Source organism: Ascaphus truei, chromosome 5 (genome assembly GCF_040206685.1).
Source record: "Ascaphus truei isolate aAscTru1 chromosome 5, aAscTru1.hap1, whole genome shotgun sequence".
Lineage (NCBI taxonomy): Eukaryota > Metazoa > Chordata > Amphibia > Anura > Ascaphidae > Ascaphus > Ascaphus truei.
The window spans coordinates 18,986,141-18,999,558 of record NC_134487.1 but is presented as its reverse complement, the minus strand read 5'-3'; the positions used below and the strand labels follow the sequence as shown (position 1 = coordinate 18,999,558).

The following is a 13,418-nucleotide window of genomic DNA, read 5'->3' as shown; positions in this document are numbered from 1 at the left end:
TTGTTTATTAGGGATAAGGGGACAGGCAGAACAACATATCAACACACCAAGGGCCTCATTCAGTAAGCGGCGAAAAGGCACTTCTCGCCACTTTTCCGCCAAAAAAGCCTATCCGTATTCAGTAACGGGCGAGAAAGTGGCGAGATTAAAAAAAAACGCCAGTTTTGGTGGCGGTTTTTTTTTTCTCGCCGGTGGCGGGACGAGAAGGCACTTTTCGCCAAAAAATCAAACTTTTTCAACCACCCTGTATTCTAGTAGAGGCGAGTAGCTAAGCGGAGCTATTCGCCTCTCTAGAATACCGTTTTGTTGGCGGATCAGCCACGCAAGAAAAAGATGGCAAGTTGCTACTCAGAGGCAGCGGATGAGTGGCGGATCGGCACTTAGATAAAATCAGGCCTTTTTCCTGGCTGGGATTGATGCCGGGGGTCTCCGGAGCTGATACCATTAATATTAGCACCGCAGCCCCCCGGCATGCATCCGAGGCAGGAAAAATGCATTTAAAGCCCACTTCATTACCTTAGCGGTTAACCGCTAAGGCAATGAGGGGGTTAAAGAGCCGTGCCAGGTTTATTGTGGGTAGCGGGGGTGGGTGAAGGGGGTATTTGGCCCTTGTTGTTTGTTTAGGGCTTGCGGGGGGGTTGCGGGTGCACTTAACCCCTTCACGACCGTAGCGGTTAATACCGCTACGGTCATGAAGGGGTTAAGGCCTCCCGCTACCCACCCGCAAGCCCTAAACAACCACCGTTGGGGCTAATACCCCCTTCACCCACCCCTACTACCCACAATAATAAAAAATACACACACCAGCCCCACACTAACTAAATAAATAAATATATATATATATATATATATATATACATGACCCCAACAACACCTATACCCCCCTAACATACAGTATAGTAATGGGCACAATGACTATTATCCACAAATGGATAATAGTGCAGTTGTCCATTTAAAATACATACACAACAATAAAGACATTAAATACATATAGCACTCACCCATGTGCGGCTGCCACGATGAAGGCCATCCTAATCTTCATCATGCCCATGCACCATCCGCTTCTGCAAAACAGACACAAGAATTAAAACATCCAATGTAATGTCCCCTAACCCCTTAATCACCATAGCAGTTATTAACCGCTACAGTCATTAAGGGGTTAACCCACCATCACCCACATACCCTCCCCCACTAACCCCCCCAACCACCCTCACCCACTACCCACAGGGGAGTCCAACCAAATACCCTTGGGGCCAATACCCCCTCCCCCAGCACATACAGTACAATAATGTGCCAAATAACTATTATCCACATAGGGATAATAGATTATTTGGCCATTATTAAACACATTAAATACCGTAATAAAATAAAGAAAATTGTACTAACCTCATCAATAAGAAGGCTCCGTCGCCAGCATCATCCTTGGGGTCCGTTGCCAAAATAATAAATAGCCAATACATCTCTATTACATTAACATACCAAGGAACCCCTTAATCACCTTTTCGGGTACTAACCTGAAAGGTAATTAAGGGGTGAAGCCATCCTGCAATGGCAACACCACTTATGCATAACATCCTCAATGAATTAAAAAGCAATTTCCTACACAAATCTCATGTAATCATTCAATCTGAAGCCTCCAATACCACTTAAAACATTGCATTTACAGTGTATACATGTAGCATAACATGTAAACTACATGTACACGCTGCAAATCAATGTTAACAATACAGTAATCCAACTCAAATAGCCTGACATCACAGGAAGTATATTATGTCAGCAAATAAAGTCACCATCAATGAATTAACACACATGAATTACATCCCTAAACAATTAAAATACCATTCATACCAATTACACAATTAACTATAGCTATCGTAACAGAGAACAAGTTCAAAACATACAAAAAAGGACACCAACAATTACAATATACTATAGCAAGCCTCTCCATAACCTACAGCATAAAGCCCAAAACTTACATCTCTCTAATAATAAAATACATTTAACACACATCTATGCATAGCAGCATAGCCACAATCATTTACAATACAGAAAATCAAGCTTTAACAACACTATCATTTCTTACCCTGTATGTATATATCTCTCTAGACATACATACATACATACATACAGTGGCAAGAAATGATATGCATAAAAAAAAATGAAGACATGGGAGGCACATGCCAATTAGGGAGGTGCCTAGTGTACACGTCATTTCCTATATAAGGTCCGGTACTGTGTGGGGATCTTCACTCTTTGAAAAAGTCTTTATATAGACGAAACGCGTCAGAGTGGTGCTATGTATGCTCACTGTGGAGCTTAATAAAGTTTTTTGAATTTTCCAAGCGTTGGTTGTGTGGAGTGCTGTGACCGCGGTTACCAGATCCTCCCTCTTACACGTCATATCCGGATAGGAGCACGCCGACACCACGAGGAACAGAGATGGCCACCGGAGCGTTCTTGTAGCTACAGTGCAGAACGGGTGTCGTGAGTACACAAGTATATATGCAGTCATGTTTTAGGCAGTTGTGAGGCTACTTGGCACCGCACTGTGATTTACTGTGGGGTCTTTTCTTTGAAGAGGCTCCGCTGTATCTCTATGGATTGACCAGCCCACTGCCTGCATTACCACTGCTTTCCTCACTAATGATTGTATAGCTTACTTATCAGTGGTGTCAGCTCCAAGATTTATGGGACTAATGCAGACTCAATAGTGCTGCGGTTCAGGAGACTCGGTACTCAACGGGTTAATACCCAAGTGTCCATTACTGTATTGTATGTTGTGTATTGCTGCTATGTTTATTGGGGGCATTTGTCCCCAATAAACATGCTATTATGCGTTAACCCCTTCATTACCTTAGCGGCTATCCGCTACGGTAATGAAGCAGCATTAATGTATTTTAATAATATTGTGCGGGAGCAGAGGGCCCCCTGAGCTGAACCGCATTTATTTGTGGCTCAGAGACCCCCTGCTTCCCGAGTTACAGGCCCCGGTTTAGGGCATCGGTTACAGTGTGCACGCCATGTTTGTTGCGGGCACGTAGCCTATGGGACGCTATAAACATGGCGGCGACACTGCCCATCCGATCACACATACCGGGGCCTGCAACTCGGGAAGCAGGGGGTCCCTGGTCCACAAAGTGATGCGGTTCAGCTCGGGGGACCCCCTGCTCACTGTACAGTATTATTAAATAAATATTCATGTTGCTTCGCTACCGTAGCAGATACCCAGTAAGGTAAGGAACGAGTCTTTATTGATATGTGTGTTTTACTCATAGTGTAGATGTGCAGAGGGTCTCCAGAGCAGAAACGTTTTTGTTTTAGGTCCGGGGACCCCCTGCTCCCCGAGATACAGGCCCCTTTAAGGGGTGCCGGTATCCCTCTGCTTTGTTTACATGCCGCGGTCATGTGATCGGGACCTTTAAATGCAGAGGGATACCGGCACCTCATAAAGGGGGCTGTATCTCGGGGAGCAGGGGGTCCCCCGACCTGAAACCAATGCGGTTCAGCTCCGGAGACCCCCTGCACATGTACACTATGAATAAAAGTTGTTTTAAAAATTATTTTTATTGTGCTGATGTTTGCGCCGAGAGAGCAGCGGATCTCTCTCTGCTGCAAACACAACTCGCCAGGGGACGGCTTCTCGGCAGTTTCTCGCCAGGCAGCCGTCCCGCCACCGGTTACACGCCATTTCATCAAATGGTGGTGGCTAATTCATTCGCCAGGGATTCGCCCCTTATAGCATACAGACAGTTTAACTCGCCAAAAACATGGCTAATTCCTAAAATGGCGAATGCATTTTTTCGCTGCTTACTGCATGATACCCCAAGTGTGAGAATATTGGGGTTGCGAAAAAGGGACAAACGTTTTATTAAGTTATATATTAAGGGAAAAAAATAATTGCGAGCATAAAGAAAATAAAGATATACAGTGTGCAAAGTAACACTTTATTTTCAGGGGTGTGCATTCCCCTTAGGTTGCGTGGAATCCTGATTTTAATACAAGTTCTGCATTCTGCTTGGGTCACATTTAAGATGACTGCCCTCAAATTGTCTTTCTGTAATATACATAGATCCATGATGCATGTGACATTCAGAGCTGTCTCCCTACAATGACTCAAATCACTGAGATTTGGGAGTTCTTGACCACAACATGGCAGTTTAAAACAGCAGTCCAAGCTGCCATTTTTAAATTACATTTTTCCCTTTAATATGTGCATCAATACAATACACACAATGATAAGTAATTAGCTCAGTTGCCAAAACGTGAAGATTTGGCTCGGGGGTTCACTAAATGGCTGTCAGTGCAGCAGAAGAGGAGTAAAGATGCAAAGTTCTGTGGGGAAGATCATGTGACCAGGCAGTCACTAGATACAATTGGTGCACTGCTAGAGAGTGGGCAGGGCTCAAAAAGGGGTGTGCAAGGCCTGATCCAGAGGAAGGGAATGTGACTTTGTAAATGGTTGCTATAGAAACAAAAAATGCTTGTTACATTATAATACATAAAACATTTAATTCAGCGTTTGTTTTTGAAAAAAAAATGCCACAAATATTTTCTCATAGTACAGAACTGATAATTTTTTAAAACCCACATATGTAGAATATTACTTGGTCTGCAGCTTTAATAGAAGAGTACTGACATTTAGCAGTGAGGCTCCATTGGAAACCAGTGAGAGTTGACATGCCTGAACATTACACATGTGGATGTCTTTTCTTCATGTGGCCCCTTTAAGCACATTGATCTCTATTCTTAAGGATGTTGAGAGGTCTTGCCTTATTTTACGCATGGACCTTTGATCAGAGGCTGGAGTGAGGTGTAGAAGGGGTGGGAATGTGCCCTCCTCCTTCTCCTTCAGTCTGTCTGAGGCATCTCAGCCAGCTGCAAACAAACAGGTTCCCACCCTGCATGTGTACTGCACAGTCCCAGAACTGCTGGGAAGAACGTCAAGTTTCCAACCTTCCCTTGGACAATCTCTGCACCCAAAGGATTTCATCACCATGATCTTTCTCCTTGGACTCTGCTTCTGCTTCTCTCTTTCCATGGGCGATCAAGGACCTCAATATGTTCAGAACAGCTTGGTTGAATTCACAATCACGAATGGCACTCAAGACAAAGTGAGTATCGCAGAGTACTTTTCAGTGCATGTTGCCTCTGCTGTTACAGGTTGCCTATTCAGCTTTCAGTGTCACATCTGTGTGAACAAGTTTGTGTCCCTGAAGCATTGCCCTGGATTAGGGGGAATATACTTGTGTCTCACTGGGTGTTCGTCAACATCTCTTAACCTTTGCTCTGCAATGTGTGGCTCTGGCTGTGAAAGGGTTAACTGAAACCGTACTGTACAAATGACTTAATCATTTAAAAAAAAAAAACTGTAAAGTTTTTTTGGGGGGAATGTGCAGCTGTCAAAAAAAGCTAGGTCGTCAGATGAAATTAAAATACAATACAACTTGCATCCAAGTGTTCAAATTCTGCTGCTGAGCACATGTTCTCTCCTTCTGTTACTGTAAACCCATGTCACAACACCAGGTGATGTTATCACTCATTCTCATCAGGCATTACATTACTAGATACCCATAGTGCAGGAGTGGCATACCCCATTCTTCAAGAGCCACCAACCGGTGAGGTCTTCAGCATATCTCTGCTTCAGCACAGGTGGCTGTCTTTGAGCCACCTGTGCTGAAGCAGGGATAGCCTGAAAACCTGACCTGTTGGGGGGGGGAGGGGGAGGGAGTCTTGAGGACTAGAGTTGAGAATTCCACCTGTAGGGAGATTTCTACACTTTCTTCTCAGTACTATTAAAGCAACTAAACCGTATCCAGAACCGGTGTATATAATAATGTTATTTTTTATGGCACCGATGATAATGCACGCAGCGCTGCACATAGAATATTTAGCGAGGCCCTGCTCTGCAGAGCTTGCAATCTAATTTTGGTGTCTGAGGCACAGTGAGGTAAAGTGACAGGTCCAGGGTCGCAAAGATCTGACACCGGGATTTGAACTCGGTTCTCCCACTTCAAGGCAGCAGCATCAGCATTGAGTTCCTCCTTCAGCCCTCAGAGAACATTATTACTTTTAGATATTTTCTTAGCAGCAGCAATGCAAGTTCACACCTTCAACCACCTCAAATATTTAAAAACGTCTAACGTGCCATTATAACTGGAAAACAAAAGAACAGACCCGGCGCTCCTACCACATTGGGCTACAATATATTAGTGACATGTGTACATGAAGACCCCAAGTCTGTGACAAAGGGGTCTTTTGGTTGCATCTCGTGATCAAAACATGATTCAAGGTCGTCAAGGAAACCTCCGTTTAGCAGGTACCTACACTGAATATACTGTATGTCATTTCTTATTATCCTATGGACTAAACTTTCTGAAATATGTGAAAGTGCCCTGATAGGGTTAAATAAATGAATCATATGCTTTTGTGATTTAGTGCAATTAAAAGCTGGCCAAAGCCAGTGTCAGAGTTCCCTTATTACAAAGGTAAACTGTGGGTGCAGAAATACCCTAGCGTGAAATATTAATACTTACACATCGCTTCTCTTTTTTGCTATCATAACTAAGCTGCGATACTAAGTATCCACTGTTTATTCTACTACTTGAAAAGCAGTGCTGAGTATCCCCCAGTGGCCAGATCTATACGCAGATCCCATGCCCCCTGACTGTATGTAAACATGACCAGATCCAAAATGCAGAAATCCCTGAACCGTGGAGATGTTGGGTATTTGTTTTGAATGAGAGGGCATGGGGTGCGGGCAGTATACACAATCACAAGGACACACCTCGCGCTATAGTCCTGCGTATATTACGGTGCTTATTATTTCATTAGTGGACCAGAAGTGTTTGCATACTGGAAATGTTCATAGAATATAGTAGTATTCTTGGTAGAAGGGGGGGGGGGGGTGATAGACAGCACTCTGACACAATGACTCAGCAAGGTTGCAGGGTGCACGGAACAGGAAGGGACCCTAATTCCCTTCAGAAGTACTAACAATCCAAAAGATAGTACCAGCACTCTCTGTCTCACAGCTATAGATATAGGCGAATACCAGTGTAGGGAATATGAATAATTTAATGACACTAATAATAAACTGAAAATATAGCAACAATAGCCAATACGCCAATGCAAGAATAAATATCACCATGGAGAAAATCAAAAATTAAAGGGGGGTAGAGGGGAAAGAAGGAGAAGGGGAAAAAAACATGAAAGAAAAGGAAACAAATCACAAAAATGGAAAAAGGAAAGCAAACTAGGGGGGCGACGTTTCGAGGGGTGACCTCTTCATCTGGCCCATTCCCCCTGGTCCCAAAGGGTCCCAGATGTACTTCCCTAAGCCTTCCCTCCCCACTGTCAAATAATCCCACACTCAGCTAATGATATAAATCTAAAGTCTAAAGAGGGCAAATCACATAAGCAGATATCAAATATCAAACAATAAATGTAAGTACAAGAATATTGTAAAAGACACAGAACATATGCAGATATCAGATTTCAATCCGTGAACAAGTACAAGCAAACCCTCTATCAACAGCTCCTGGTGCCCTGTCGAGTGCTGTCTGATATCTGCATATGTTCTGTGTCTTTTACAATATTCTTGTACTTACATTTATTGTTTGATATTTGATATCTGCTTATGTGATTTGCCCTCTTTAGACTTTAGATTTATATCATTAGCTGAGTGTGGGATTATTTGACAGTGGGGAGGGAAGGCTTAGGGAAGTACCTCTGGGACCCTTTGGGACCAGGGGGAATGGGCCAGATGAAGAGGTCACCCCTCGAAATGTCGCCCCCCTAGTTTGCTTTCCTTTTTCCATTTTTGTGATTTGTTTCCTTTTCTTTCATGTTTTTTTCCCCTTCTCCTTCTTTCCCCTCTACCCCCTTTAATTTTTGATTTTCTCCATGGTGATATTTATTCTTGCATTGGCGTATTGGCTATTGTTGCTATATTTTCAGTTTATTATTAGTGTCATTAAATTATTCATATTCCCTACACTGGTATTCGCCTATATCTATAGCTGTGAGACAGAGAGTGCTGGTACTATCTTTTGGCTTGATAGTAGTATTCTTGTTCCAGCAGTAAAGCAGCAGGGACATACCATGCTTTCTGACTGTTACATTGTTACATAGTTACATAGTTACATAGTTACATAGTTATATAGTTACATAGTAGATGAGGTTGAAAACACATGCGTCCCTCAAGTTCAACCTATGCTAATTTTAGACGACAGATACTTTATCCCAGGGGTGCACAAAGTGGGGGTCTGGAGAATTTCCAGGGGGGGGGGCGGCGACTACAGAGGTCCCGTGCTCTCCCCCAAGGCATTTAAATTAAATGCCGGGGGAGGGGGGGGGACTGCACCAGGCCTCTGCAGCTTCTCCTACCTGATTTTTGGCAACATGACGTCACATAACCCCGCAACGTCATTTGACGCTGGAGCAGAGATGGGGGGGGGAGGGGTGCGAGCCAGGCGGTAAGCAGGCAGGGGGGGGCACAGGTTAAAACCTTTGCACACCTTTGCTTTATCCTATAGTCAGGCTTACAGTATATTGATCCAGAGGAAGGCAAACAAAAAACCCCAGTGACATATCATCTAATGATATCTCATAAGGGAAATTCCTTCCTGACTCCAAGAATTGACCATCGGATTTCTCCCTGGATCAACATCCTTCCCATGTTTAGTTATTTGGTATGCCCCTGTGTACCTTTCCTTTCTAAAAAGATGTCCAACCTTTTTTGGACAAATCTATTGTATCTGCCATCACAGTCTCCATGGGTAATGAATTCCACATTTTAACTGCCCTTACTGTAAAGAACTCTTTCCTTTGTTGCTGGTATAATCTCATCTCCTTTCCTCCAACCTAAAGGGATGACCCAGAGTCCTTTGTACTGTCCTGTTCATTTTATGCGTGTTTTTTAATGTCTAGTTACATAGCTGTTTTAAAAAGTGGTTACGTGGGTATATAACATGTACCAACACTGTGTGAATCTGCCCATGTCAAACAATTACAAAGGTATTTAATGCCAGGTGCTTGCCTTCCAGATAACATACAATGTTTGTTGTGTATATAGAACAGTCTGTTGAAATGTGTAATTACTTTAAGGTGGGGATGTATGAAGAGTCTCAAATGAGCATGTTTATGGGTGCAAGGCTGAATGTGTGGGGGGGGGGGTTGCTCTAGACCAGCGGTGCACAAACTGGAGGGCGTGAGACTGTCTGCGGGGGTGCGGGGTTTACAGAGGCCCTGCGCGCTTCCCGAAGGGAATACCGAAAGCCTCTGTACACCTCACTTACTTTGGCTCCGGTGGCTTCTTACATGCGTCGCCATGGTAATGCGGCATCAAATGACGCCACGAGGGCATGTGACATCACAACGCCGCCACCGAAACAAAGGGTAAGGGGGGGCGCGGGGGCGCGGAGAGAGGGGAACTGCCGGCAGGTGGGCACAGGTTAAAAAAGTTTGCGTTCCCCTGCTCCAGACCAGGGGTGCTCAACTCCAGTCCTCAAGGGCCACCAACAGGTCAGGTTTTAAGGATACCTCTGTGTCAGCACAGGTGGCTCAACCAGTCCCTGCTTCAGCACAGGTGTCTCAATCAGTCTTTGACTGAGCCACTGATTGAGCCACCTGTGCTGAAGATGGGAAGTCCTTAAAATCTGACATGTTGGGGGGGAGGGGGTGGTCTTGAGGACTGGAGTTGACACAACTGCTCTAGACCGCCTGGTATTTGAACCTGGATGTGCTGAGTTTGCCTCCTTAGCTCTGCATTTCCGGCTTGGGAAGGGGGTCAGCTGCCTTGTAGTGATGTTCCATAGCCCAAGTTCAATACATCAGCAACATCACATCCGTAGTCAGGTTCCAAAGAGATCCCTCACTTCTTATGACAACACTAACACATCAAGCAGAGGTAAGGAAACTGGAGGTGTTATTGCCAATAAATGTTGTACGTTTTTGGTGAACTTGCACGCACGTGTGGTTTCAAATAGAGATTTGTAAAGGTCGTGGTTTTCCCCCCTCACCCCCCCCCCCCCCGCAAATTCAAAATACAAAATTTCACACATTTTCGAGTTAGAAAAATTTTGAACTTAGACTAAACCTTTTCAGCTGAAAAACCTTCTATCAAACTTTTTGGCGAACGTTCAAAACTTTTCGGAAAGTTCACGTGACGCGGGCGAACGGATTTGGACAAGTTTGCACATCTCTACTTTCAACAACAAAAATAATAATATGAGTAATATTTATTTCTTATAACGAAAGCGCTGCCAATATACATAGAGGTGTACTTAGAATTTATTTTAACCACAAAGAGGCCTATTCTAGTAGCTGCAAAATGTGCATATTGGTGCACAAGGAGCCCTTTTTTGCACAGATTTGCATGTCGCCGGATTCTGAAAGCCTTTCTTCCATGACCCAGTTATGTGATAAGAACGTTTTTTGAAGCTAATTAATTCCCGGCTTGGCATATCTGGCTTTCACCCAAACCAGTGCATGGTAACAACCCCATTAAAAGTTTGCAATGAGATTCTGTGGAATAGAACGGGGACAACTCAACTGGTGCAATATTCCTAGAATTTACAAAGGTTTTTAATAGTGTTGATCATGTTATCTTGTTAAACAAGCTTCAGTGCTTTAAACTAGTTTCACTCATACCTATTGGGTAGATCCCAATGTGTGTCTCTAACTCCAACCCCTTGGATATGACCTGTGACGTCCCGCAAGGCTCTGTTTTGGGGCCCCTACTCTTTTCAGTCTTCATTAATGATCAATCTACAGCTTGGAAGGGAGCTTCAAAGCACATGAATATATAATCTTATATGCACACAGCCCCAGGCTCTCTGACCTTGGACATGTATTTCAATTGGATTTTTCAAGACTTGAAAACTGGATTTCCCAAAACAAACTATTTTTAAGTACAGACAAAACTATAACAACGATATTTGAGACTTAGATTATATTTCTAAAGCTACCAAAGACAAAGCTAGAAAATCAGAACCAACTCTAATGCCATCTTAGCACAAGTCACTAGTTTCAAATATCTGGGCATATGGTTTGACTCCCATTTAACTTTCAGGCTGCACATTCATACCCTGACTTCCAAAATCTATGTAGCCCCCTTTCCTCCGCCCTCTGGGAAATGGTCTTGCTACCGGTGTATTCTGTGGCTTCTGTGGTCATGCCTGTGAGGCAAACAGAAGGCCGGAGATCACCACGGTGGTGTGGAGAGTATCAGGACAGGTTCACAGTGATTTTCTCAGTGGTCAGCGCCTCCAGTCCAAGAGGATCCTGAGGCTTCAGGATGCACCTCATGGACACTTCTTTCCTTTAGTCATTACCATGCTTCAAAGACTACACCAGTTGTTGCGTTGATTGAAGTTTATTGGCAGTAGTTGTACACTGTACCCTATCCCTTCTTGGACTAGGCCTCAGTCACTTCTCTATTTGAAAACATCTTCATATCTGCATACTCTGATGTATAACCCAGAACTGCTTAGTGCCTGCACACTGACATCCATTTCACAAGAGAACTGAACTACCCTTCCCCGGGGAGTGGCTAGTAAGCCAGCCTATTCTGGTCATATGCCCCCCTTTCTTCAGTGAGAGGCCACTACAACTTTATTGCTCATACCTGCTGAACAACATAACATTTCACACACTGAACGGATCCCCTCAGGAATCATGCCCCCACTGCTCACCTTTATAAGGACTTACAGTGAGGTCATGGCTAGGAAAATGTTAGTCCAAGGACACTTGGCTACACTCTCCTTTTGGTTTTAAATTGCCTTCCGTCCGCGCAGAAGGCGTAACATCTGCCATACAGTTATACATTGAACATTGAAATGCAATAACCAAAGTTAACATGGTACGCAGTACAATAAGACCGTCAATAATAATGAGCATGGTCAGGTTTGCGCACCATGTTCCTGTCACTGTCATAAATGGTCACAGAGAAGCATCGTTTGCAGCCATCCTGGGTGATGTATTCAACCCTATCTGGGTGTATGTTGCGGCCGATGTGCCAAGTTTTGCTCAGAAAAGCAAACCTTTCTTCTCGCTTATGAGCACTGCCTACGCGTTGCATTACATGTTCCATAATAGCTTCACGCACCCACTCTTCCTTGCGCATTTCTGCCTGGCGCAGTAGATCCTCTGGAAGGTAGGGGTAATTATATCCCTACGCTCTGGACTTTTGTACTAGCACCCTATCGGCGCGACTAGACTTGGTTAAACTATGCCGTAGACCTAGCCTGGTAGGACCCAGTATACTGTTCCCACATAGGCTCGCTAGTTGAGAAGTCTCCTGGTTGTTCGGTGAAAAGGCCTTCCTCCAATTTAGTGCAACGCTCATGCATAACCTCTGCTTGTTGCTCTGCAGAGAAATACCCATCTTGCCACCAATGGTCGGTATGTGATCCCCTTTTTAACAAGAACCTTGTACGTTTTAAATGAGGCACATAACCCCTAAAATTCGGATCCCACCAGGGTAAGTCATCGTCAGTAGGCACACTGTCAGTCACATTTGGCATAGAGACAGGAGGATCAGCATTGTCAGTCGTCTCCGTCGCAGGGTCCGCTTCGCTGATCACATCATCCGATGATCACATCATCCGGCTGGAATAGGCTACCACTTGCAAGTAAAGTTGGATCTCCACACTCAAACAGGACAGCAGAAGGATACACCCATAGCTCTTCCCTTTGGTTTTAAGAACTGCCACTAGGGAAGCAGGGTGTAACTTGGTGTTTGTGCCAATACCGGATTTTTGGCTAGAAGGGCGCGGTCAGGTTCCGCGCCAACCCTAGGATGTTTTGCAGAACATATTTAGCAACTTTAGCTTGCAACCTCTTGCACAAGATGCCATGCGGTCTCCCGTTGAGTGGGAACCACCATTTTGAGTAGTAAAAGCACAGTCCTTGCGCTCCCTGTTGGGGTTGCTTTGGGTAGGCTGCAGCTCCTCAAACAGAGGTTCGTGGTGGTACCTGAGGAGCGGGCACCCCTCCTCATATACCTGCATACCATACGTAGGGGTAAAGTTGGATAGGCAATAAGGTCAGTGGAGATGCGTCCGAGGCCTATCCCCATAATCTTCTTTGTTGGATGGGCAGCAGGCTCCCTGGTGTCGCTTCAGGTAACTGCCCCATCTTCTTCTCATAGCACGTTGTCTTTTCAGGGAACTACCCCCAGGCCTTACTTAGTCATTTGCTGATGGGGAGCAACAGGTTCCTGGGTGTTGCTTCAAGGACCTTCCCCCCCCTCCCACCCGGCTTCTTAGCGCGGGGCTTCCACAAAGTGATCTATCTAAGGGGACTGCTAGGGTATAGGGCAGCTCCTTCAGCTGTGGGACTCGATCGCCACCCCCCTCAGATGCCTGCCAATCTATCCCAAGAGAGGGTAGAGCAGAGCTGCAAAGCCTAGATTGCTA

At 44.7% G+C, this 13,418-nt stretch overlaps 1 protein-coding gene across 1 annotated transcript in view; it reads left to right on the top strand.

Moving 5' to 3' along the window:
- Window positions 1-4,837: 4,837 nt before the first annotated feature.
- ITIH5 (inter-alpha-trypsin inhibitor heavy chain 5) overlaps window positions 4,838-13,418 on the top strand; it is a 104,242-nt gene continuing 95,661 nt past the window's right edge. Inside the window, exon 1 of the mRNA XM_075599416.1 lies at window positions 4,838-5,111. Within this exon, the coding sequence (XP_075455531.1) occupies window positions 4,995-5,111 (117 nt within the window). The 5' untranslated portion in view covers window positions 4,838-4,994. The remainder of the gene's footprint in view (window positions 5,112-13,418) is intronic.